The 26,576-nt window shown below is 33.2% G+C and overlaps 2 protein-coding genes across 2 annotated transcripts in view; one reads left to right on the forward strand and one right to left on the reverse strand.

Annotated features, from left to right (window-relative positions):
- Window positions 1–690: 690 nt before the first annotated feature.
- On the forward strand, window positions 691–5,092 carry LOC117123006 (uncharacterized protein K02A2.6-like). The gene is made up of 2 exons (XM_033268794.1): window positions 691–960; window positions 2,250–5,092. The coding sequence occupies exon 2, from the start codon at window positions 2,696–2,698 to the stop codon at window positions 3,452–3,454; it is 759 nt and encodes a 252-aa protein (XP_033124685.1). The 5' UTR covers window positions 691–960; window positions 2,250–2,695; the 3' UTR covers window positions 3,455–5,092.
- The window catches only part of LOC117122996, a 23,412-nt gene continuing 1,611 nt past the window's right edge, over window positions 4,776–26,576 (reverse strand). The window contains exons 2-14 of the mRNA XM_033268781.1: window positions 22,057–22,151; window positions 21,046–21,240; window positions 18,781–19,158; window positions 18,183–18,479; window positions 16,086–16,253; window positions 14,769–15,470; window positions 14,379–14,571; window positions 13,681–13,886; window positions 13,386–13,523; window positions 10,463–10,645; window positions 9,408–9,854; window positions 5,700–6,020; window positions 4,776–4,921 (exon numbers count right to left, since the gene is read on the reverse strand). Coding sequence (XP_033124672.1) covers window positions 4,776–4,921; window positions 5,700–6,020; window positions 9,408–9,854; window positions 10,463–10,645; window positions 13,386–13,523; window positions 13,681–13,886; window positions 14,379–14,571; window positions 14,769–15,470; window positions 16,086–16,253; window positions 18,183–18,479; window positions 18,781–19,158; window positions 21,046–21,240; window positions 22,057–22,151 — 3,469 coding nt within the window. The remainder of the gene's footprint in view (window positions 4,922–5,699; window positions 6,021–9,407; window positions 9,855–10,462; window positions 10,646–13,385; window positions 13,524–13,680; window positions 13,887–14,378; window positions 14,572–14,768; window positions 15,471–16,085; window positions 16,254–18,182; window positions 18,480–18,780; window positions 19,159–21,045; window positions 21,241–22,056; window positions 22,152–26,576) is intronic.

Below are 26,576 nucleotides of genomic sequence, written 5' to 3' on the forward strand. Positions count from 1 at the left end.
TCATTACCTGTTATGAATAATATTGTCTCCTGTTGGTAACTAGTTAATTGCCTGTTCATTCAGCCTAACACAAATTTAACAGGTTTTAATTGGTATCTGTTGAATTGCCTGTTCATTCTTGTTACATGTAACAGGTACATGTTAGTACCTGTCAATACCTGTTGAAATTGTAATAGGCATCAACAGGAATTTTCTCCTGGGTTGTACAAATATGTTTGTTGACCCAAATTACATATACTTCAAGCCAAAAATTAAGAATTCTAGGAGCCTCTTTAGCTAAAATACAACTAAACCAAACTTTAAGATCCACTATTTTAATGGCAGCCATCTTGGAATTCAAAATGGCCGCCATGCAATCAAAATGCAAGTTATACCAGTGTGTTTGTTGACCTCAATACCATATACTTTACACCTAAAATCAGAACACTAGATGCCTTTTTCGCTGAGATACCTAAAAAGTGGAAATTTGGGGTCCGCCATTTTGAAATCCAAGATGGCCGCTTTCCCCTACTCAAATTTTGGGCAACCCTTCCATCCCATGTTTTTGATACCTCAATGAATAAATGTGCCAAGTTTCAGAATGTTATCACAATTTGAAGGATTTGCCTAAAATAGGCACCTTAACAGGCCTACTATTATAACATAACGTTCATGGTGCTTAATAGGTCAATCATATCATACGTCATTCATTATACCATTTGTAGTAATATTTGTTATTGTTTGCTTATAAAGTATGTTATCATGTTTGACGTTACCCTATTTCATTCTATGTTATTAAGAACTAGCTTCCTTCCTTTCGGAGGGAACAATTTTTCAATATTTATGAGGAAAAGTAGCAGTGCAAGTCGATTGATTTTACCCCAGAAGAAATGGTAACCAGTTTAGTCACTGGTCATCGACTAAAGGACGAAGACAAAAACCGGCCCATTCTTGACCAACGAAAAGTGAATGCCATAGTCAGTGAGTAATACATTGTCAACGTTTATTTATTTCCTCACCGTTTTCACGAAGAGACACAAACTTCAATTTCGACGAAAACAAAGTCTTGAGAAAAACGCGTTTGAAGTGGACTACTTCACAAATCCGTAAATTTCACAATCAAGATAACGGAATTTTGAATATTTTTATCTTTTATCAACCTGTTAATTAGCGTGAAAAGTTTGTGTCTGTTCGTGAAAACGATCAGAATAAACACAACATAATGTTGTTTACACGTAGAGTGAAGTTTGTGTCTCTTCGTGAAAACGGTGCGCGCTGTACGCGCATCCGTTGTTAAGGCACAAACTTGCACAAACTGTATTTTAGCTATGTGTTAACCATTGTAGTCCAGGGCGAAAACAGGCCTACAATCTCGGCTTATCCTGCTTTAATTAATCATTATGTTTTTACGAATAATTCCACATTTGATGCACGTGTATAGACCTATCCCAAGTTATACTGTAAGAAGGGTACCGGTATGCCTAGATAAGCTAGGGAAATCTAATTTTTACATCTAGCCCTATCCAAGCTAGGCCTTACCTAGCGATCACAACGATTGCAACGCCGCACGCGCGTCTTTTAATAACCCAATTAAGGTTTGTGTCTGTTCGTGAAAACGAAAAATCCATTTTTTCTCGGTTTGTGCGCAACGGCTAATTAGCTTAATTAGCTAATTAGTGTAGTTCCACTCTTAAAAATTAGATGAAAAGGTAAAGTTCGATGTACATAATCAAAATGTCAAAGAAAAAAAAATTGAAAAAAATATGATTTTTTGTTTAGATATGAAGTTTGTGTCTCTTCGTGAAAACGGTGACGATTTATTAAAGATTTTAATTGGACTCCTTTTGAAACTTATAATATATAAAAAATATACGGATTTTTATTTTCGTACAATTAAAGTTCTAAACAAGTAACCTTTTTTCAGTTGTCTAAATAATGATGCGGAATAATTATACTTTAAATTTGTACCATAAAAAGTATGGCACAAATCTATGTTTGGAGTGTCCTTAATTTAGAATTTTAAACATAAATAAAATGTTATTTATTAGCTGTACTGTATTGTAATTATCAAGTATTGGAAAATTGAATAACCCACCATTGGTTTTTAAAAAATAATTTACACTTCAGAATGTATGTTTGAACTCTTTAATCTTTTATAATTTTTTGTTTATATCAAAATGACGTCTACTGTTGTACACATTATTTATCTAATCGAAGGTTTTTAGTAAATGTTGCTAATATTTACATTTTTGTCATTTATGTCTTTACAGATTTTGTGTGTTACTTACACCCATTATGCACAGCCATAATTAGAAACAAGATGGGACTCAAATATAACGATACTCGGCATAACCTAAAGAGAATGGAGCAGAAAATGGAAAGTTAAACTAGTTAGATATGTCGTTTTTGTGTAATTTTTTCAGTACTATATTCTTAAACAATTGAATTTTGAATGTTTTTTCTTCAGTAAACTTTAAAAACCGTTATCATGACAATGGTATCAGATTACAATTTCCTGAAAGAAGTACCCACATGCCTTCAATAGTACCGGATACCAGGCTAACAGAAACACGCCTATAGCAGCCCCAGTACATCCATGGGAGCGGCTTCAAAGACCATGGAAAATGGTGCATGCAGACTTCGCAGGACCATTTGAGGGTAAAATGTTCCTCATCTTAGTGGACGCACATTCTAAGTGGCCAGAGGTCAGATTGAAATGTCAGCAACCTCAAGTGAACAAACCATTGAAATATTGAGGAGTGTATTTGCGAGGGATGGGTTGCCAGAAAAGTTGGTAACGGACAACGGTCCGCAGTTTATCGCACATACATTCAAACGGTTTATTGAAGCCAACGGCATTCGACATATAACTTCTGCCCCGTATCATCCAAGGACAAACGGCCTGGTGGAACGGTTCGTTCAAACCTTTAAGCATTCTATGAGAGCATCAAGAGCACAGCATAGTTCGTTAGGAAAAAGGCTGTCAACGTTCCTGCTCAGTTATAGATCAACTCCGCAAACCACAACCCAAGAAACACCTGCAAAGTTGTTCTTAGGCAGAGAGCTTCAAACGCGACTGACATTAATGAAACCAAACATCGCGAGAAAGGTGGATGTCGTGAATGAGAAAATGGAAAAAGTTTCCAATAATGTGCACAAATTCACAGTAGAGGAAACAGTAGCTGTACGAGAGTATAGTGGACACAATAAAATTGGATTCCTGGTGTTGACAGGTCCGCTCTCATATACAGTTCAGACTTCTCCAGGGACTGAATGGCCCAGACACGCAAATCAATTGAGATCAGCCAACCTTAGAGATCAGGAAATCCTCCATGAAACACTAATCGAAAAGGAACACACACCAACAATGCGAAAAACAATGACAGATCATGAAGAAAAATTAAACCACCTACTAGACTTGATCTATAGAACCCTGTTATACATAAGTTACAATGTTTGGACAGTTAAAGGTTAAGGGGGAGGGATGTTGTGTCCGAACCACAAGGTTCGATGTTTAGCAAACCACAAGGTTCGATGTTTTGCTCGCTGTTGAGCGTTCTCCCTGGTTTTTGGCATTAAATGATTATCATTGAAAGTTTACCTACGTCTTAGGCCTATCATTCCTTATTTACGTCAATCTAAGAGTGAGAAATTTAACACGTTCATGAAGATCAGCATTAGAAATACTAGCATACGGCCAATGGAGGTTCAAAATCGTCTTGAGATGTCTGCGCTGCATCACATCAACTTTTTCCAAAACTGAGCTCGGCGCTGCCCAACAACTGAAATTATACATAACAACAGATACGACTTGGGCTTCATAAACTTTAATTTTCTTCGTAATTGAAATCTTTGTACCACAAAGTCACACCTTTCTATATTTCTGAAAGGCTGCATTGCCGATACGACATCTATACATAATATCTTGTGTAGAGCAAAGCATTGATCCAAGCAATTTCGAAAACCTCTATGGTTCGTTGTATTTTAAGTGCACGCCATTATTATTAATTTTATTCTTAGTCGCTACATATAGGTGGACGAACTCTGTCTTATCTGCATTAACGTATAGGTCCCATTGCTTAAATACATTGGTACATTTAGGTAAAAAGTCTGTTAAAGGTTGTTTCGATTCATCAATAAAATCAGAATCATCTGCATATTGCCACTCTGCAGACATACGATTTTCTGTAATTGCTGGGTTTGGCCTGTTAGTGATGGCGCGCAAATGATTCAAAGCTCCTGCGAGGACTAAGATAAATAGAGTTCCGGAAATCCCATCACCTTGAAGAGATCCTCTTGTGCACACAAATTCTGTAGATACTCTACTATTTACTTTAACTCGTAGCGTTGTGTTTGCAAGTAAAAACCTGACGAGTCAAATATCATCTCTACTACATTTGAGAAGTCTTAAAATGGTTGTCTTACGAATTGTATCAAAAGCAATGGACATATCGATGCCCATATTATGTAGATCAGTTTTTTTTTCTCCAGTACTACCGAAATCAACATTCTCTGTACCCAAACGACGTTTGTGCAACTTATTCCTTGTTTGTATGCACACTCCCGTGTATTCCGCTGTCTGCGTCTGTATTCTGTTTTATACTATATTTGATAAAATCTTTCGTCACCCATTTAATAGACAAATTGGTCGAATATTTTTAACAGGTCTAGCTACATGTTGAGGTTTCTGAATAGGTAGGAGAATGCCTTGGCCCATCTGTTCTATGTACGTATTTTCTTCAAAACACTGGTTTAAGATATCTGCATACTTAGCATAAAATGTTTCACCAGCAAATTTAAAGGAGTTCGTTTTTTAAATCATCCGGTTCACACGTTTTGGCATTTTTTAGTTTTGAGACCGCACGTTTAACCTCCTCTAATGTTATAGGATTATCTAGAGACATTGGATCATAATCCAAATGTTCTAAACCGAGTTCATCTCCTGTAAGATGTTCATAAAAAGCATTCTATAATCGTGTTCGCTTTATCTTGATCACTATTAAGATATTCTCCATGTTCATTTTGTATTCTTATTGGTTTCCTTTCTTTTGAGTTATTGAGAATCCTGATCGCCTCAAACATTTTTCGTGAATCATCAGTATCTTCAATATCTTTTATTAATCTGCTTTTTCAGTTTTTAGATGTTTTAATCTCTTTTACATCTTATTTTTGTAGCGAATAATGTCTTTACGAATTGTGCTTTGTTGATAATCAGCTGATGACGCTCCTTAGCCATTCGAGCAATTTCAGGGTCATTTGAATATTCTAGGCGTCCTTGTTTTTGTTTAAAACCAACAACATTAGTGGCTACGTTTTTGACTGTTTCAATCAGTATGTTCATTTCTTCCTTAGCATTTTCCTTTGTCCTTGTAGCCTACTAAGCTCATCTTTATATAAATCGTGCACTACGTTGTTTTCAATCATTTTCATTACATTAAAAGCCACAGTTTTTTTTTTGTTGCTCTTCTTTGTAAATTTATAGCATTGTCCATAATCAAATCTGGTACATACTAATTTATGATCAGATAAAAGCTGTGTTCCATTGTAAGATCTCGATTCAGTAAAAATAACTTTACTTCTTTGTGTACAGGATATATAATCAATTTGCACATAGTAGGGTACATGTTTCGTGGTATTATGTACTAATATGCCTACTTGGGTGCTGGAATGCTGTATTACAAATAGATTGTTGGATTTAAGGAAATTAAACAATTTCTCACCATTATTATTTCTTTTTCCAACACCGTATTTTACCATAAGAACAGATAATCCAGATTCTACATCAATAAAAGATCGTTTACCAAGTCTTGCATTCATATCACCGAAAATCACAATCTCATATTTGGCTGGTACTTTTATTGCTTCGTTTAAATCTCGGTAGAATTTATCAAGCTCTCCTGGATCTTTTTTCGCGTTTGGTGAAGTAATCCCATAACAGTTAATAACTCTGATTTTCAATAGGTCTTTTCTTTTATCACCACAGAACACAAGGTTTAGATATGCGACTCGACTGCTTATTCTCTTATATGATTCAACATTTTCTGAAATAGTTTCCGATATAAAAATAGTCAGCATACGCACAGCTAAATGTAAATACGCACACGTATACTGATCATATCACTATAGCAACCGATGACTGCTACAACAGTTGGATATAAAAAACTAAAATTAAAAGACGGCGATTGACTTATAAAGCAATTAGTAGAGCATGCATCGTACACTAAATGGAAAATTATTATACTTAGGTTAGATTTAATGTATTCAAAAATTTCCATCGGGCCTTGCAGGCCCTCAGGAATTTTTTTCAAGCATTAAAACTAACCTTCGTATAATAAATTTCCTATAGTGTACTATGCGGAGCTCTACTAATTGCTTATTAATAAGCATGGCGTACCTTCTGTACCTTCTCTAGAAAACAAATATAGAGCTCGTACTAACTTGAGTTTGTCCTAGAATCTCACTATTAAAGGACCAGCTAATAATATTAAGTTATAAGAACGATATAATAACATTACAGTTTGGTGTTGAAAAAAGTGTTTTGTGAAGTCTTAATACGTACTTAAAACCTAATTTTACAACTTCATAACATCTGAACGTTCCTGCAACGTTGTGTGAAATTTATTTTGTGAAATAATAACCACAACGTTCACTGACATTATAAAACATTTCGTATTTGCTGGTTAACAAACCGTTTTGAAGAGCCCATTCTGATTGTACAAAAGTAAATGTTGTTCCACATTGTTAATTTGATAAGAAACCCACCAACATTTGGTCACGCCCCTCACAGATCGATTTTGCTCTAGCTTGCTGTAAAATTTTATCCACAATATTTAAAAAATATTACATACAGTAATTAATATTTAAATATAAGAGCATACAGTAGTAAGAACGGTTGTTTTTATTCACAAAGTGCTGTTGCTTTACTGTAAGAAAAGTGCATAGAATGTTTACAAAATTTACTGAAATTGGCATATAAAAAAAGCAAAGCAGCTAAGAGATGATAGCATGCATTCAATATTAATTTACACTTATTTACAATAAAAGCTTATAGATTTCCAATTATCGCATAAATAACAGTAATTTTTTTTTGGCTATTTTCTAAGCCGACGAAGGACATTCAAATCAATTTTTAAAACAAATAATCCCGTTATAACTAGCCAATAATTTATGAAACTGGTAAATACAATTTCATTATGATAGATAAATCGAGGAAACACTCCTGTGTATTTGAATGAGTCTTATAATGGCTCTCGATCGATTCTCTTCATAAATTTACGAGCACCAGATAAACCAGTTTTTAAATAGTTTAAAACAGCTAATTTTCTAAACAATTCGAAATTATAATTTTAAAAATAAGCAAAAAATAAAATACATGGAACAATTTGGGAAGGTAAACTGTTACCATTTGCTGTAATATCTTAACACATATTAAATAAATTACAATTAAACAATTGAAAAAATATATTTACTCAAAAAGTAAAATGTTGAAATATAAAATAAATAGTACAATTATCACATGAAACATACTAAATAACACATATTTTTTTTTATTTCGATGTGGTTTTTGCCTCAGTAAAATGCCATAGGGGTGGGGGGGGGGTGTTGTTTTGTCCTACCATTACGTCCCCTCCCCCTATAAAGAGAATATATCGCAATACAAACGTGTGTATTAAGATTTCATAGCAATATTCATTATGAATAATATTATATTTTTTATATTTTATATTTTATTTCCTTCACATCTAACAGCAAGTATACTCGCCACTTATAAGATGAAACGATGCTTTATAAATCAAGTCTCTTATTGAGGCCTGGTGAGTGGAGTTGTTTTAAATCGTGAGAAAAAGTCATGCTTTGGCAGGAATTAATCCCAGGACCCTGGGATTAGAAGGCAAGCATTTTACCGCTAAACTAACTCCACTTACTTTACATCATCTTAATGCGCACGCAAACTTGATAAATATGAATAATAACTGTTAGTAAGCTTAGGTACGACTTTTATGAACTATCAGCCTAAACAGGCTATTTTAGAACACATTTTATAGAACACATTCTATATAAATCATATGATGTTTTGTCTCAGCTATTTTTACAAATATTGTGAAATACAAATTTAAAATACTTGTAAGCAGCAAAATACAAACTTAAAAAATGTACATAAAGTACTCTAGTTGCAATAAGAGGTAAGGTATACAGAGACATTTAGTAGTACTTCAGGAAGAGCTTCAGTGCCACAATTCGATAATTCTGAAGTTATGTAGCCGAGTTTCATAACGTGTATTTATTATCGGCACCGATAACGTGGCTTTATTGCTCTTGTTGCTGTCCTATATAGTAAGAGAGTTCAAATCTGCTAACAATATGTCTAAGGCATTTTACACCTCTCCTTATAGTTGATCTTCATGTATAATATCTCTGAAAAGAAAAAAAACACGAGAAAGTTATGAAACTACAATCAATGACACCACCATAAAATCAATGTATGGTATATTATATTGAGATATTTGAACCGTTCCCACCAATTGTTTTCTAATACAACAATCTTTGAAACACCTAATCCCGAACCAAGAATTTTACATGGATAGAGATAAGGAAACAAGTGTTAAAGAAATTAAACCATACAGAAGAAAAGATGCACGAATTAAGATGAGTAAGTATCATAATGAAAGTTGTTTGTTAAGGAAGTGTTGCCAAACAACATAGAAGAGCATTGGGGTGAAATCTGTGATACACGAAACGGCTTTATGCGTCTTAAGTAGCATACACAGTAAAAATGTATCCTGATTGGTTTGGAGCGAAAAAGAGTCTTCCGGTTATTGACAGGAAAAGTGCAAGTCTGTAAAAGTATAAAACACATTGTACATGTACAATTAAAACCTGGTACTTAAGTACTTAAATCAGCCAGAACATGGTTAGAAGTACAGTTCGGCAAGGGGTCAGTCAATATTAGGATGAATTAAGCTCAGACACACACACAATGCAGATCTAGGAAATTTGAAAGGAAAGTTTGAAGAGATAAAAAGAGCTATTCGTCCAACTCTTAAATCAGCTTTAATAATTAGAATCGAATTGGAGAAATTATATGGGATCAGACATAAACGAAATATAGCTACACGACTATGTGCAACCAATCATTGATTGTTTAGAAGTAGATGTCTTCTTCAAGTTTTTTTCCCCTTTCTTTTCAATGGTCAATGCGGACTGAATGATTCCACACACCCAGCTGAAAAAAGGGGGAATTCTGTCCTTTCAAATTAAATCGTGGCCTAATTTTTTCTATTTCAAAAACACAGATGATTTGTATTGATTGTCAACATTATTTATATACGAAAAATAAGTTTAACTTAGAGTGGCAGGGGTGACAGGAGCCACCCCCACAATCACCAACCCCACCCCCGGCCCCTCCACAGCGAAACAATGTCACTAACCAAGTGTGATATCATGTAGATAAGAAATTAAAATGGCTGAAAGTCCAAAGCTTGCTCCCGCCACCCGGTTTGTTGTAGTATTTGTATCAATTGAGGCTGTTTTTGAAGTCTGGTTGATATCTACAGTGACCTTCAGTAGATGACTGTTTTTCGCTTTACATGAGCCAACATTGCCATCATTGCCGGAAATGAGTCCGTTGGAAATTAACGAATCTTCTGCCTTCACCTTTCCATTCAGTAAAATCAGATCCTTTGGCGCTAGTGCCTTATTCTTTTTTAGACTAGCCGGTGATACTTCTAGTCCTAGTTTTGGTTTCTGTGTAGTAGGCACCACCGATGCTGTCTGTGCTGTAGCACCAGACTTAAGTCTTTGAATCAATGAACTGAACGCATCAGCCGTAGGGTCAGTATCAGCATATTTAGCGTAGATGGCTGAAGGTCCATTGTCTAATAAAAGTAAAAATAGTTCATACACAATTTTATTTATAGCCAATGATTACTAAAAAAAAAAAAAAAAAAATATGCAATGAGTTGACTTGATTGTTTAAATGGTTATTTTTGTTTTTCACAAAAAAAAGAAATATGCAATGAGTTGTCTTGATTGTTTTAATGGTTAGTTTTGTTTTTCACACATACATTTTTAGACTTTGTTTACCTGAAACTAGTACGGTACAACCAGTGGCGGCGCCAGCGGGGAGACAGCAAGGGCTTAAACCCCCCTTCCCCATTGGAAAGAGCTCGTCTGGCAAATTTACTAAAAAAATATATAAAAATAGGCCCACGCCAAGCCAACACATATCTCTCACAATCAGAGAGTGTCATTTCTGGCCAACCAAAGGTTCCTATTCTTACAAAAATCTCATTTTGGAGGGGGAACACCCTCTCAAACCCTTTCTTCAGCTCGGGCATACGAGCCCATGTCCCCCTGTCGGACAGCTCTCAGTCCCCAGATGATATATCCTAGAGCCGCCACTGGGTACAACGGTACAAATGGACTTGCATTTTTCATGTTTAGGGATATTTTTAATTAGCCTATTTTGGTTTGTGTCACTAACCTTCGTATGCTTTAAATGGTGACTCGACGTCTTTCTTTAAACCACAATTGCAAGTCTTCTCACAATGCCTTCTTAACTTCATAGCAATAAGCATTAGGATCAGTAGCCCAATGATTGCTAATGTTCCAGACCAAAGAGGCTCCGTTAGCAAGTATGAAGCCCGCTGCTCCGTACAGCGGATACCTGATAAGTTTAAGGTTATATGAACAATGACATTGAGATGGTTGTTGACATTGCATAATTAAAAATTCAGAAATGTGCCGATGCGTTTTGGGGAGAGAAATATTGTACTTAATATAAGGTTAGTAGAGTCGTTTTTGGGGTCCCGTGACCATTTTCTTCCTACCCTTTTCTCTTAATGGATTTTGCATCTGGAACCATATCATAGGAAAATTAGGTGCTATGTACCTCTGAAAAATGTCGGGAACGAAATGGCCACCGACGCCATTTTCTGAAAATCATTTAATAAATTATCTCTGGCTCTAGATGAGCCACAGTGATGGATTTGGTGTCCCTTTTCACTATATTTGGCGTTATCAATATACTGGAACGGTAAATGTAGTATTTATATATCATGCTGACCTATAAAATTGAAGATAGCTGCTGTCCGCCATCTTGAAAAACCGAAAAAATGTATTGGAATGGTTATTGTAGAGATTAAAAAATTATACTGACCTTTCCAAATCTCCTATAGTATAATTATTATCTTGGAAACTTGGAATAAAGTGTGATTAGGTCATGTTGCCGAAATATCTTAAAAGACGGTATTCCAAGATAAGCTGTTACAGAAGGACAGAGATTCTAGATAACATATCTCAAAAAGACGGAATAAAAAGTACAGAATACTGTGATATTTTCGTCGGAAAGACAAAATTTAGAAAAGATTCATCTCAGAAAGACGGAATTCTCAAGATGAAGTATCTTGAATAGAATTTCAAGATAGTTTATCACGGAAAGTTTCAAAATAAGTCGAAATTCAAAGATAACATCCTCCGAAAGACAGATTTCTAAAATGTTTTAAATCAGAGCCAACATTTTCAAATACTTATCTTATAGAGATGTAATTTTAAGAAAAGTTATATCGGAAAAATGAAATTTCAAGATGATTAATCTCAAGATGAATTATATTGAAAAAGAAGGAATTCCAAGATAGCTTATTTCAGCATAACAACAAATTTTCACAAAGCTTTTTTAATAAAGACGAAATACCATGATACTATTTATCTTCGAAAAGACCAAATTCCAAAATAATTGTTCTTAATAAGATACTTTTGTGCATATTTGATTTATAGGATATAGGAATCACTAAATAACAATTCAATGGTATTGTTAATGCCAACATTAAAGGAAACTACATTTCATTCAGCCGGCCCCTCTGCCTCGTCTGTGCCAGAATATGAAAAATTTTGCATATTTCAAAGATGACCGACAGCAGCCATCTTGGATTCCTTATTCAGATGGACTTTGAAGCTCTTCAATAGTCATATCATTGTATTGGTAAAGCAAAATTCAGCAAAACTGATATCATATTTGGCCTCCTTGATTACATGGAGCCAGAGATATTTCAATTTTTCGCTTTTCAAAGATGGCGTACAGTAGCCCTCTTTAATATATAAGTTAGTATGATCTTAAAAACTCTACAATAAACATTTCAGTGCATTGGTAATGGCAAAGTTAGGAAATAGCATCTCATTTGTCTTTGTAGATCACCTGGCTCCAGATATATTAGAGTTTGGCATATTGTCAAGATGGCGAACAGCAGCTATCTTGGATCCAATGTTCAGGAGGATCTCAAACTCTTCAGTATAGCCATGTCAACATACTGGTAAAGTAAATTTTAAAGTAAATAACATTCTATTTGTCCTTCTAGCTAATGTATAGAATGAGATAATACATTTTTACGGTCTTTGAAGATGGCGGACAGCAACCATCTTGAATTTTATAGGTCAGGATTTACCATCCCAGTGTATTGGTAATGCCAAATATAGTGGAAGAAGAACCAAATCCGTTACCGTGGCTCATCTAGAGCCAGAGATATATGACTTTTATAATTTTCAAGATGGCGTCGGCGGTCATTTTGTTCCCGAAAATTTTCAGAGGTACATAAGAGCTAATTTTTTTTTTCTGACATGGTTCCTGCAAAATCCATTGAAAAAAGGGTAGGAAGAAAATGGTCACGGGACCCCCAAAAATGACCTTACTAATAATTATGTATGTTCAAGGAAAACACCCCAACAGATTCTTTAACGTCTAAATTCTATCTTAGCAGTTTGCTTTTTAAGCAGACAAAGCCTAAACCCTTTTAAAGATAACGATCCTTTTTAGATCACCTCTTTTAGCCGACTTAAGTTCTATATCGCATAACTAGCAAGTTGAGAAATGATGCTGTCTTGAGAAACCATTTTAACCTCAGGCCAACCACTTGGAACTGAGGTCAGCAGACAATTTATTAAGATTAGAAATTCACTAATTTAACAGGGTAACAATTGACTTCAATTTCAAGAGGATACACTAATGATTTCTTTTCAGTCGTTATACTGAACTAACTACAGATTTTGTAAAGTTACCAAGCACTGGAGTTGATACGTACGAATTCGTAACTTTTAATTCAAAGTAACAGGTTATTAAGATTAGGCCTAAATTAGAATTACTTATTTTAACATGTATTTTATTATTTCACTGTTTTATGATAATATATATAAAGATTAAAATGAATAATGCAAAAATATGCTTATAAGTACAAATTTTGAAATATGTTATATATATTTAACATGAAAGCCTTATACATAAATAAAAGAAATGATCTTGGTCGTCTCAATATTTAAAAAAAAAAGCAAGTAATACTCCAAACACTCGACAGCGAACTGTGTAATCTTACACTATTTTCTAGTAGCCTTTATTATATAGTTTTTTGTAATATTACCTGTAAATTCGTTGGTGCATTCGCAAGTATAGCTAGCTTCAGTCACAATGCACGTAGCTCCGTTCTTGCATGGTTTAGAATCACAGGGTGTTGATTCAACACGCGGAGCTAAAATTCCTGGATCCCAGACTTCATTAGCTAAATAAGTTGTTTAAAAACAATTGAACATTATTCACATAATTATATTCGACAGGTCGTAATCACAAATGTAGTTCCTCTTTATATGTTTTATGTTGAATGTTAATAAACGAATAACTAAGTTGTAGTAAAAACATTTAATTCAGCTTGTGCTTACATTTGGTGATTCTAAAAGATGCCATGACGCCAGAGTTGAGTGGTTTTTCTGAACCTCCAGATATAAATCGAATTCCAATTTTATTATACGTAGAAATAAAACTGTAGTTTTGCAAATTAGTAATAAGACCACCACAAATACTGGCTAAAGTATTTTCGGAGCCGTACTGCTCATAGTCAATAACCATAACGACATCCGTAGAACATCTGTAAACGAATATTGTAAATATTTATAATTTGTTTAAATATTAAACTATAAAATAACAGTGAATGTTTTAAAAAGTTTTATGTATGTACAGACAATTCCACAATTTAATTTGTTGTACATAACAGGTAGGACGTATTGTTAATGGTAGTGGTAGTAGTTGTAGTGGCAGTTAGTGATAGTAAGTAGTAGTAGTAGTGGTAGTATTAGTAGTAGTAATAATAGTAGTAAGTAGTAGTAGTAGTAGTAGCAGCAGCAGCAGAAGTAGTAGTAGTAGTAGTAGTAGTATTAGTTGTTGTTGTTGTTGCTGTTGTTGTTGCTGTTGTTGTAGCGGCAGCAGCAGCAGCAGCACTAGTTGTAGCAGCGTAGTGGTTGTAGTAGCAACAGCAGCAAGTGTAACACTAGCAGCAGTAGCATCAGCAGCATCAGGAGCAGTAGTAGACTTAGTAGTCGTCGTTGTTTTTGATCTAAAATTGTAATATTTACTAACTTACACTGTAGTTCCTCCTCTTCCAAAATCAAATTCCGTAATATTAAGCTTAGCATGAAATCCAGTTGGTGCAAAAAATACAATTTCTTGGTATGTAAAAGATGGAAATGGGTTAGGGTAATTCAGACTGGTGAATGTAGTACTGGTGACATTCGGCATCACTTCTGAATAGTAATTGAGCAGACCAAACAAGCTAACTGTTTAATAATAGATACAATAAACATAAATCAAATTAATTTACATTTCAAAACTTTAACGTTTGGTTATAAAATTTTAAGCTACTAAAAAGAAATTAAATACAAGTAGTGTACTGTATGTATTCATAGTTGCTTTCGTTAGTTGCGTATAATGCATTATGTTTATTATATTGATAAGTAAAGAAACATATAGGTACCTGCTGCATATCTTGCATGAAATCCCTTAGACGCCTCCGATTGATCAGTCCGGAATTTAATTTGCATAGTACTTGCATAAGACACATACTTCAATTTCCATAGTTCAAGAGTTTTGTTTCCACAAATTCGTACAGAATATTCGGAAGATAAAAATATTTCTAGAAAATCTTTCTCGCAATTTAAATCAAACTTTAAATCAAACATTTCAAATTCTAGCACCACACGTCTATCTATGGGAACGCTAATATTAATAAAGCAGTCAATGTTATCCAGGTAGCGTCCAAAGCTTACTTGACTCTGGATAGAGCCCTCTATCGCTGTAAACAACATATGTTGGCACTCGGGAACAATTTCATATGAAAGGCTAAACCCTTGAAAAGTAATCGAATAATCCGAAATAAATGTTATGTTCAAGATATTATCCCTTGAGTTGTATTGAAAAGTATTTTCTGTTTTTTTACCACAATACCTTTTCTCTCCAAAGGAATCACTGAGTAAAATATAATCGTATAAACAATTACTCTGCTTCTCGATATCAAATTTGTGAAACAGAAGTACAATTTGATATCCAGGTTGGGCAACAAACACCCATTTAATGTACATGTCATTCAGATACTCATCTTGATAGCTCCGACTTGCAATTTGTCCGTATAAATCTTGAATAACATTTTCATATGGGTACGGTGTCTCCGACTTTACTTCTTTAAAAAAAGGAAAAAATAATAAAAAGCTATTATTAGAGATCGCTGGATTGGTTTAGGTTGAAGACATCATCACCATCATCATTATCATCATCATCTCTCTTATTATTATTATTATTATTATTATTATTATTATTATTATTATTATTATCAAATTTTACACGAACTAAAATCACACTGACCTCTGCAGTGTTATGTAGCCATATGTCTACCCACATCAACCTAACCAAACCCAATGCAGTATGGTTCGAATCTTATTAGCGTCGAGTGACTGTTCATACATTCCTTTATTTCATAATTGTTTATATATATTGATTTTGTTTACTTTCTACATTCAACATCAGCTCTTATTATGTCAATAACGAAAAGCACTATGTTCAGCTTTACAGACATAGTTAGTCTAGTTATTTCTACAACAACAACAACAACAACAACAACAACAACAACAACAACAGCAACAGCAACAGCAACAGCAACAGCAACAGCAACAACAACAACAACAATAATAATAATAATAATAATAATAATAATAAATGTAGCAGTACCTGTTGCTATTTTTTATCGTCTGTAACCACTAACGGATTTTAAATCAAACCTTTAACGTGACGTTCATACCTTGTGCCTCTTGCTGACAGATGTACCCAGATCGCACTCTACATAGCTCATCAGCCCAATAGTACGAGTTAGGTGTTTCTTTGCTAAGAGAATTGGTCATTACAATACAATCTTCATTGACGATGTTGCTAGGTTGGGCACTTATATTACCCGAACCTTGAAACCAATCTATATAAAAAAATAATATTTTTTTCCCCAAATTACTTTAGTTTGAAAAAATGCTGTTTATAGAGACTTTTATGAAGTGTTAGTAAATATGATGGTAGTATATTTTGTGTCAACAAAGGTTGCTTTTTGTTGTAGTATAAATTAGAAATCATTCAAAATAAATGTATTCATAACTCAAAATGGATGCAAAAACTAATAATAATATTTTGATAAATGTTTTACTTTACTACATATGTGAAATACAATTAAATAGTGCAGATTTTTTATCGATATATTGTTTTTACAAAGGTCATTCTAAGTTATATGAACACATTTTCAAAAAAGTGGTACGGATCACTTTTATATTTGTCTAAAATTCATTCCTAAGATTTTATTTTGTATATAATGAGCACGTGAAAAAAAACTTCAAATTTGTTTCAAAAATATGGTACATCAACATTAGGTACTAGTGTCATTTAAATGCATTAGGCCTTTATAATATATGAATGCCCATTATAACACCTATGAACAACGGGCTTAGAGAAACTGTGGGGGGGGGGGATTCCGGTGGATATTGCCATGGGGAAATGTTGCCATGTTTGGAATGATTGGGAGACAACCTGCCTATCCATCATTAGCAGCGAATTAAACTTTTCAACTTCCTTCTATTGATCTGTGGTAGCTTATAGCCTTTTTTTGTTTCTTTATTTTTTTTGTGACGTTCTGAAGTTATATAAAGAAAACACAGAATTCTAGGTAGCATTTGATCCATATGAAACTAATTGAAAGAATGAAATCCTGTCAAGTGCCAGACAGTTGAAAGGGTCATGCCTTCCATCGGAGATAGTTTTTCTCCACATTTCAGGGGAAGTCTGACCAATTTTGTCCGGAAGAAAAAACATAAAACATAATAAACCATGTACAAAAAGTTATCAGTTACACAGTGTATTACCAACCAGATGGGATAGTTACATAAAACAAAAAATCTAAACATTGTACAACAACTACAATTTCCACATTGTCGGGTGATGCCCGACAATGTGGAAATAATGTCTTAGATTTAGAAAATTAAGTTTTCATTATATGAAATTGTATTATTCAGTAGGTTTTGATGATCGTGTAAATATTAATAAAATTACAAGGCATGTGACAATAAGAGGCACCTTTGATCAGCCACTAACAAGTTGACTGCAAATAAATGCCTGTGTAAACGCTACTCAAAAATGGTATCTGTGGTACCGCACAGTGCTTATTAGATTATTATTATTATTATTATTATTATTATTATTATTATTATTATTGCACTGGCTTACAAATTTAAGGAATGGTGTTCTCCATGTTACCATATTGTATCTTGTTAAAGCATTGCCATTAGTTTTACTATAAATATTTCTATGGGCTTGTGCTAAGCCTATCTGACTTGTAACTTCATGAGAAATTGATTTAACGAAACTAAATACAATGGTACGTTAATTAAAAATACTCTCAATTCAGTGATTATCAAATCTGATACATGCTTCTTACAAAAAAATGTTTATTGTGGCACTTATTACAAAATATTATAATAACGTGTGTAAACGTTAGTTTATCAAGAAATTGATCCTTGGAAACGAAACTAAGGCTCATTGATTATAATTAGTATGTGCTCGATTTTCACTGCTTATCTAAATATATGACGACGATGATGACGAAAATTATGATGATGTGGACTTTTGCCACCTGAGGCCATTTGCCACCCGGCCTTTAGCCACCCGGCCTTTTGCCACCCGGCTTTTTGCCACCCTAGGCCCGTTGCCACCGGCCTTTTGCCACCCTGCCTTTTGCCACCTAGGCCCGTTGCCACCCAGCCTTTAGCCACCCGGCCGGGTGGCAACAGGCCAGGTGGCAATGGGACTAGACCCGTGATTTACATATTTAAAATGTTCAATCATTGTTTGTGGCCATACGTACTTGTGTAAGTTAAATTGACCATAACATCTGTAAATTGCCATTTCCATACGCCTTCGTCTTTACGGTCCGTGCCGCCTAACCAGTACTGCGATGTGGCGGTGAACTGCGTATTCTGTGCAAGTTTCTTGACAAGAAATTCCTGAAGTTCCTTGTTCTCAATTGACGCCAGAGTAGCTTTCCTTCCCATGTTATAACACGCAACAAAGGCCGCTTCCCAATCCAATTGAGGTGTAGCCACGGGTTTCATACATTTTCCTTGTATTGGAAACCAAGTTGAATCATAACAACTATAAAGAACTATGACAAAATGAAATTATCATCTGGTGAGTTAGCAAAATTTACAGAGTTAACAATAATGAGAAATAATAGTTTAAAAACGCATGTAACAGAAGCATGTCAGATTTTCTTTTTGCAGATTGTTTTAATGGTAACTACACATGTATTTTCAATATGCTATCTGAAATTTAAAGCTTAACGACTAAAATACAAAAGAGTATCTTGTGTGTATACAATATGGCTTTACACAAAAGAAGAACCATTAACGTTATAGAGTTACAATATACAATGAGAACTTAATTAGTTCAATTGCTATACCTACCTTCTTTTGATGAATAACTAACATTAAATCCGTTGAAATTAACCCAATCATCTGAGACAAACGTTATCTCGGCAAAATTTGTCTCAGAAAGAAAGGTCAATAATTTTTCTTTTCCAGTGTAATTTCCACAAACTACTTTGACGTTGTTTGTAAAGTCACTTATTCTGACGAAATCGTAGCTGCAGTTTCTATTATTTTCAAGAACAAAGTTTTCGAACTCCAAGAAAACACGATGCCCGGGTAAAACAACAATTACCGTTGAGCATACAAGTTTATTTGGATAAAACAGCGGGTAGTTAGGGCTTGTTACAAAACCTGATGATCCGGTTACTGTTGTGTTGCAATATTTTAAATCTGCAATCGGTATTGACATTTTCCCTAAATATAGAAAATAAATTTTATTATTTATATTATCGTGAAAATAATCTATATTGATATTTTAAAGCAATCAGCAACATAAATAATATTTATTCAGAAATGAAATGAATGATAATTTATTTATAAGAAAACACAATTAAATTTTATTATATTTTTGTAATATTAAAATTGTGTATCCACGGTTGAAGTTGATTATCTTGATGACTGCCCACAATCTTCGATGTCCCTGTGAACTGTATATATTTGCAATATTTTTTATGGATCAGTAACTGCTCACTAGACTGTATTTTATAGAAATTTATTCCAATTAAATGATTGCCATTTTCCGTTTGTTAGTTGATAAGCAATAATATTTTGATTGACAGCTGAACCCAAAGCAAATATGTTTGACAATAATTTGTTTATTAGTAAAGCAATGAAAACCTGGATGAAGATAATCATATAAATGAGATAATATATCATCCTATTTATCCCTGCTATCTCTGATTCAAGGTTTCCCAGCCTGGATTGTCAATGTGTTACAGAAAGTGCACTTGTTGCAGGAATTGTATTCATCTTTTTTTATTAATCTTATACAATACTGTCTGATTGTTTGATTAATTGATTTATTTATGATTGAATGAAACTAACATAATACTCATATTTACCGTTTTTATAACTTAATTATTATCATGAGTTATCAAAATTAGTTCAACTTTAATATTACATAAGTATTCGTTATATATTTTTCTCATTAATAGCCTGTTTATTCAATTTTATTCAATATTTATTTATTTCTGCTATTACCTGACACAAAAATAAATTCAATATAAATAAATATATAACCCTTTCTTTTTACAAAAAAAAAATAAAATGAGCATAATGATGTATAAAAAGACTCGAAATTAATGGGTTCATGGGTACTATATAGTTTGGACGTTTGGTGGTCCAATGTGAAAATAAATAGTTGAAGTTTCAGTAAGCCGATGTAAGGTTTTAATAAGTACGTAGAAAAAACGAGATATATGGATTGGAGTGGTAGGAATGTGTTGTGTCGTGGACTACGACGAAGAATGAAGAAGAAAAAAGACGAGGGAAGAAAGAAAAGAATGAGTGTTTATCATAATATGGTCTACCTAATTTGGACCATACATGGTACTTGAGACATGTTGAGCTGCTCAAAAATAGAAAAAAATTATCATTTTAGCTTAAATATGTTAATTTCCAGCCAGTTCATGAAGGAAATTCAGAACCTTAGGGTTATTCCTGATTCTCTGATGTGATGTGATTTGATTTGAACATTTCATGTTTTTTTTAATTTTTGTTTTGTTTCGTATTTTAAAGAGCATATTGAATCAATCAAAAGGGCTCTAAGCCCTACAAAACTCACAATGATGGAAAATATATACTGTGTCACTATGGTCTTTTTCCGTAAAACCGATCTTCTTCATCTTCGGCGTATTTCAAAATTCTTTCTTTCAAATTCTTATGTGACTCTCTACAGTGTCATCAGCCATTTTATAACGTCCTCAAAATCTCTTTACACCATAATACATTCATGAGGCCGTTAATAAAGGAATTGTTAAGCACAAATAAACGTCTAACATATCACAAACAAAAATGAAAAGTGGGAAAACTAGTCACGATATAATTTGCCCTGTGTTTTGTACTTCTATCACGGAAGCAACATTCGGGTTTTTAGATAGATTAATTAATATTGACAATTTCTTAATAATCACACTCTTGAACTTCATAAAAATCCACATCAGTTAGATAATGTAATTACAATTATTTGCAGATAAACTAATCAATTACGACTACAATATACAGCCTTGAACATAGTGTGTGGAATCGAAAGCTGTTATTCAACTCAAAATACAAAGTATTAAATTAGTAAGAAATACATACCTTTGGGTACTTGACAGACAAATCCATTTTTAACTGAGCAGGAAATATCGTTCCAGTACCACTTACTAGCAATATCATAACCTTTTAGTGGTATGGCGAATTCCCTTCGAAGTTCCACACAATCTTGCTCACTGTACCCATCATCATTTGGTTGTCTTCCGAAATGTTCATATTGCAGCCATCCTTCAAACCAGTCTAGTAAGAAATAATGCATAATGTTAGGATAAGATTTTATTTTTCGTATACGATACGATAAGGACATCTTATGATTTTGTGTTCCTTTCTGACTAACTGGTTAGTGAATATGTATTTTTTTAATATTAAATCTTTATATTGTAAATAGAAGTACGACATTTTCAATAACTCCACTTGGATGATATGTAATGATTGGAAATGAATAGTTATGTAATATTTGAGTTGAACTAATTTTGATAACTCATGATAATAATTAAGTTATAAAACCGGTAAATAAGATTATCATTTTTAAAATTTTAAAACATTTTACAATAAAGGTCCTAGAGCAATATTTTAAAGAAAATGTCATTTACAATTATTTAAAATTAATATAATGTATAACAATTAAAAACAATACGCAGATATTTTATTTCTTTTAAAATTATTTAAGAAGTCAACTAACATTAACTCTCATTTTGTTTATTACTTATCATCCACAACGTAGTGCTTATAGTTCATCTTTCTTCTTTTGGCACACATTTTCATACCAATCCCGGCAGAACTAAAGCTTTATTCAATTCATATATCCCAGGTGCTACTCGTTATTAGAACAACTTATATTTTACTGTATTATGGAATTTCGTAATGTTGTTTGTTTAAGGTTGACCAACTCGTCCTTTATTATTTTATTGTTTTGTACTTTTGTTTGTCATAGCTGAAATAAATAATTTCTAATATTTACAGTGACATATTTTCTTTACTTTGTTTTTAGATGTACAGTATGTTTTATACTTGGATCATAATCTCCTAGTCTAACATTCATGACTGACGGCCTACCTTCAAAAGTAACCTTTGTACCATCTGTCCAGGTAAAGTCTGCCTCGTGAAAAATATCGCTTGCTCCTATCCAATAGGTATCAGATGATTTTGAGCTGAAAATTTGATTAATAGATTGTTATAATATTAATAGCATAGAAACAATTATTGTTCTCTTTTTCAACACGGATTTTTAATCTTTTTAAAACTTTTATCAGAAATAAAATCTCGGTATAACAATGTATTCCATTGCAACTAGACTGGTAAGTTTTAAAGAATACAGGTAAAACTGTGCATATTTATAAAGCATTTAAAGATCATGGTCAGTCTTAGCTGCTAATTGTTAGGCGCGGGATACGTTAAATTTATTTCCTAAATGAGCCTTGAAAAATCAAATTTGCGTAATCGATAAGAAGAGTCACAAAAGCACAAATTGCGTGATAACATGTGATATCATCAATAAAGGTTCTGCACGCGACAAGTTTTACAAAAAATGAAAGTTAATTGTTTTGTGTTATCTGTTAATTCATGTTTCTACCATATCGGAAACCAATATTCATGATATTTAAACTGTTGTCTTGAACTAAAGATATTGAATTGTCTTGAACTAAACATATTATTATGTTTGTAGAACTGTGTAGTTATTTTCTCTTTTTTTCGAATTATACTTTTATGTATTTGCCGTTGGGTTTTGTGCATTTGGAGAGCGTGTCGTGTTAGAGGTGCTTGCACCTGTTGATACCTCTCTCACTGGAATTTCTATTTATATTTATATACATATTTTTGTACTGTTGCCAGTGTAAAGCCGAATAAAAAAAAAAAATAGAATTGCAAGAGGTCCGACTGTCGAGGTTTCCTTGAATCCTATCTCGAAAGATAACGTAGAGGGCACCCTTCATGCTCGAGTCTCAAACGCTATCTTAATTACAATAGGGCGCCCGCTATCTCGTGATAGTACTTCGATTTAAGTTTTATTGCATGCATGCAAAATAACAATATACTCTTTGCTTGAACCAATAATGTTATTGCATATAAGCATAGAGCTTCACAAAATCAGTAAGGAAGTTATATTTACACTTTTAACAAAAACATTTTAATCACAATTTATTTTAAACCGATTATGATTATGAAACGTGGTATTTTATTTACAAGCATTTTGCTTCTGAAATTTCCACTTTTCTTTTATTGCTAAAAACAATATTAAGCTCAAGTTCAAGTTTTATTTCAAAATATCAACATTGTAACTTTGCAGCTAAATTGCGAATGATACATTAGGAAAAAAATAAACCTGGTCTAAACATTGCACAAAGATTACGAAACAACATTTATATATAAATTCAAAATATAAGGGTAAAGATACACAACAGTAAAGATATATTGATTTAAAAATTAAACTATTAAACTATGATTTAGGTTTATGATGAACTGATTAATCTTGGCTTAATGTTAATACTGAGGTTCAAGTAGATAATGCAAGTCTTAAGTATTTTGCTCGTTTAAGATACTAATGAGGTATGGAATTGGGCTTTGCTTGTATCTATTAGTTCTGAAAGTAGGTGGTTTGAACTGATTTTTCTTTCTCAAATTATATTGATGGTCTATTTCAGCAGGTATCCAGGATCTAAAATTTGTTGATTTGCATAGTTGGTGAGCAAATAAATTCTAAGCATAATTTGTTTCTTCTACACTCCAGCATTTCTATGTTACACAATTTTAGAGCACTATTATAATTTATGTAGGATTCACCAAGTATGATTCTGAGTGCTCTCTTTTGTATGCTCTCTAACATATTGTATAATTAATGTATCTATATTAAAAAAAATAAAGAAATTGTCATTGATAAGTTAATGTGTTAAATATTTATATTTTCATAAAACCATTGGTTGTTTTCATTAGGCCATTTTAACCATTTTTTAAACATATTTATTGATTACTAGTTTAAAATTACAGTAGTGTATGTTTTACTTTGTGGTCAATTGTTTCGTTCTGGGACCTTAATAGAAGTAAGTTTTTTTTTACGGCTTCCATGGTCTATCTTATCATCTGTCTAAATCATTATTAAATTCAATTCAATTTTTTATTTTATTACAAATGAAAATTCATTATTTGGATAATATAAAAAGGTAAATATTAAATATATATCTGTCTCTTATACACATCTGCTGCTAATTGTTAGGCGCGGGATACGTTAAACCCGCACTGTACAAAAAAACATTCCGTACTGCCAAGCATTGCGCATGAGACGCATTTGTTCTTCGGATTTAGATTTTCAGAATCGAACAGAAGAACTATCCGGACATCTCCGGAATAGAAATTATCATCGAGGACCCATTGAAAATGCTATAAAAAAAAAAAAAAAAGCAAAGGACATACCTCGTGCTCAAACACTGACGTACAAACCACGTCAACGATCGACCAGATTGCCACTGGTCACTACCTATCACCCTAGGTTACCACCACTAAGGGCTATAATTCAGAAGCCTATGCCCATTCTACAGACCACAGAACGTCTTAGGTCTGTTTTTCCGGATACACCGTTCATAGCCTATCGCAGACCACCTAACCTTCCAGATATATTAGTACGATCTAAATTCAAAGGCAAATTCAAGGCAAACTCTTGCGACAACCGTAATTTGGGTAGTCATCTTTGTGGTTCATCATGCAAAACATGCTCCTTGCTTGATTCTACACAATCATTCAAGAGCAACCAAACAAACCACATATTTCGGATAAGGCAATCAATTAATTGCCTAACCAAAAATGTCATTTATCTCATATATTGTAATATTTGTGGTAAACAATATGTCGGAGAAACAAAAAACACTCTCCGTATGAGAATGACACAACATAGATCAGCTATCAGAACATATAAGCTTGATCAACCAGTAGCCGAATATTTCAATTTAGCTGGTCATTCAATTTCAAATTTCAGAGTGATTGCAATTGACCATAATGCCAGTTGGAGCGACAAAAATCGCAAAGATAAAGAGAATCACTGGGAACTTTTACTTAGAACAACCACACCATTTGGACTCAATATTAGGAACGTTCTCCCAGTACACTAAATTAAACCAATGGCATTTCAATTTATTCTGGATTAATCATTTGGCTTATTTATTGTGGCTTGCCTCTAAAGTTTAGTTTTGGCCTTCCTGTTTACTTGTTTAGGCTGTTTATTCTAATCTCACCCAGCCTATTGTTTCCAATCATGCTTGCATGAAATTCTCACTTTATACCATCTAGCTTTTTCTACCCTCACTCACTCGCCACTGAGGAAGAAATAGTGTTGTCCGAAAGCTCTGGTTCTATTTCTGGCTGTTTACTTACGTTTATTTTTTAGCTGTTGCTTATAATTTTTGTATCTCTACTGAGATCCAGCCATTGTTTCCCACAGCATTGTTGTTTTTCATTATTTTGCCTTTTAATCTATATATATATATATATATATGTATATATATGTATGTATATATATGTATATATATGTATATATTATATATATATATGTATGTATAATATATATATATGTATATATAATATATATAATATATATATATATGAATCATCAAAGAAAGATAAATACAGTGTTCGAACGAAGGATATTATGGTACATCGTGTAGCACAGCTCTCAACGAGTGCTGCCTTATAGTAAATAAATAAATTAACACCTTGTGTATTAAAATTCCTCCAACGGGATTCAAAAGATGCGACATCTTGCTGTCATGGGGAATGTCATAACCATTAAATCACAGAATCACAGATTCAACGGATTTAAATAACCGTCATGTACACTCTATTACACATTGGACGTACGACTGGAGATAAATAGTAGCATATAATATAAATCTATCCGTAAATATAATATAAAGATAGCCATTAACGTTGTTAAATTATATATGAATCATCAAAGAAAGGTAAATGTTCGAATGAAGGACATAATGGTGCATCGTGTAAAAAACCTCTCAGCAAATGCTGTCCTATAAAAAAAAATAAATATATTGTGTTAAAGTGTCTTTAACGTTGATGAAGATAGCAGGAGCTATCGAAATATCCGTTTGATTTTGTTATAGCTTAATAACTTTGTGTTCCGCAAGTCAACTTTCAATGATTGTACACCGTTTTTTCATTGTTTTTGCATTTATATATATATATATATATATATATATATATATATATATGTATTTCAAAATGTATACATGAATATAAAGAAGAGGGTAAGTGTATCATGTTTATCTCTGTTATTTGCTATGCACCAAGGACCAGTGCTGTCCGAACTACGCATAATATTCTATTATCTGCCACACGTCATATACATTACTTAATGAGATTTAACACGATCAGGTGGGAAGAAATACTTTTTATTGTTATGACGACATTTGCTAATTAACTTCTATCTTTTGTTCAATAGGTTAGCTTTATTTGCATTGAGGATGAAGAACTTTTTTTTTTTCAAACAAAGGCTATCATTGCCCATAGGCGGTGCTTTTTTATTGACACGTGTTTTAATATGGACCATTTTAATTTCAAATTTTGTATTGTTTCTT

This window comes from Anneissia japonica, unplaced genomic scaffold (genome assembly GCF_011630105.1).
Source record: "Anneissia japonica isolate Jap-2015-1 unplaced genomic scaffold, ASM1163010v1 scaffold1030_len608725_cov174, whole genome shotgun sequence".
NCBI classification, from domain to species: Eukaryota; Metazoa; Echinodermata; class Crinoidea; order Comatulida; family Comatulidae; genus Anneissia; species Anneissia japonica.

Excerpts from the sequence above, each read along its gene's own strand:
- LOC117123006 (XM_033268794.1), top strand. The coding sequence starts at position 2,696 with ATGTCAGCAACCTCAAGTGAACAAACCATTGAAATATTGAGGAGTGTA.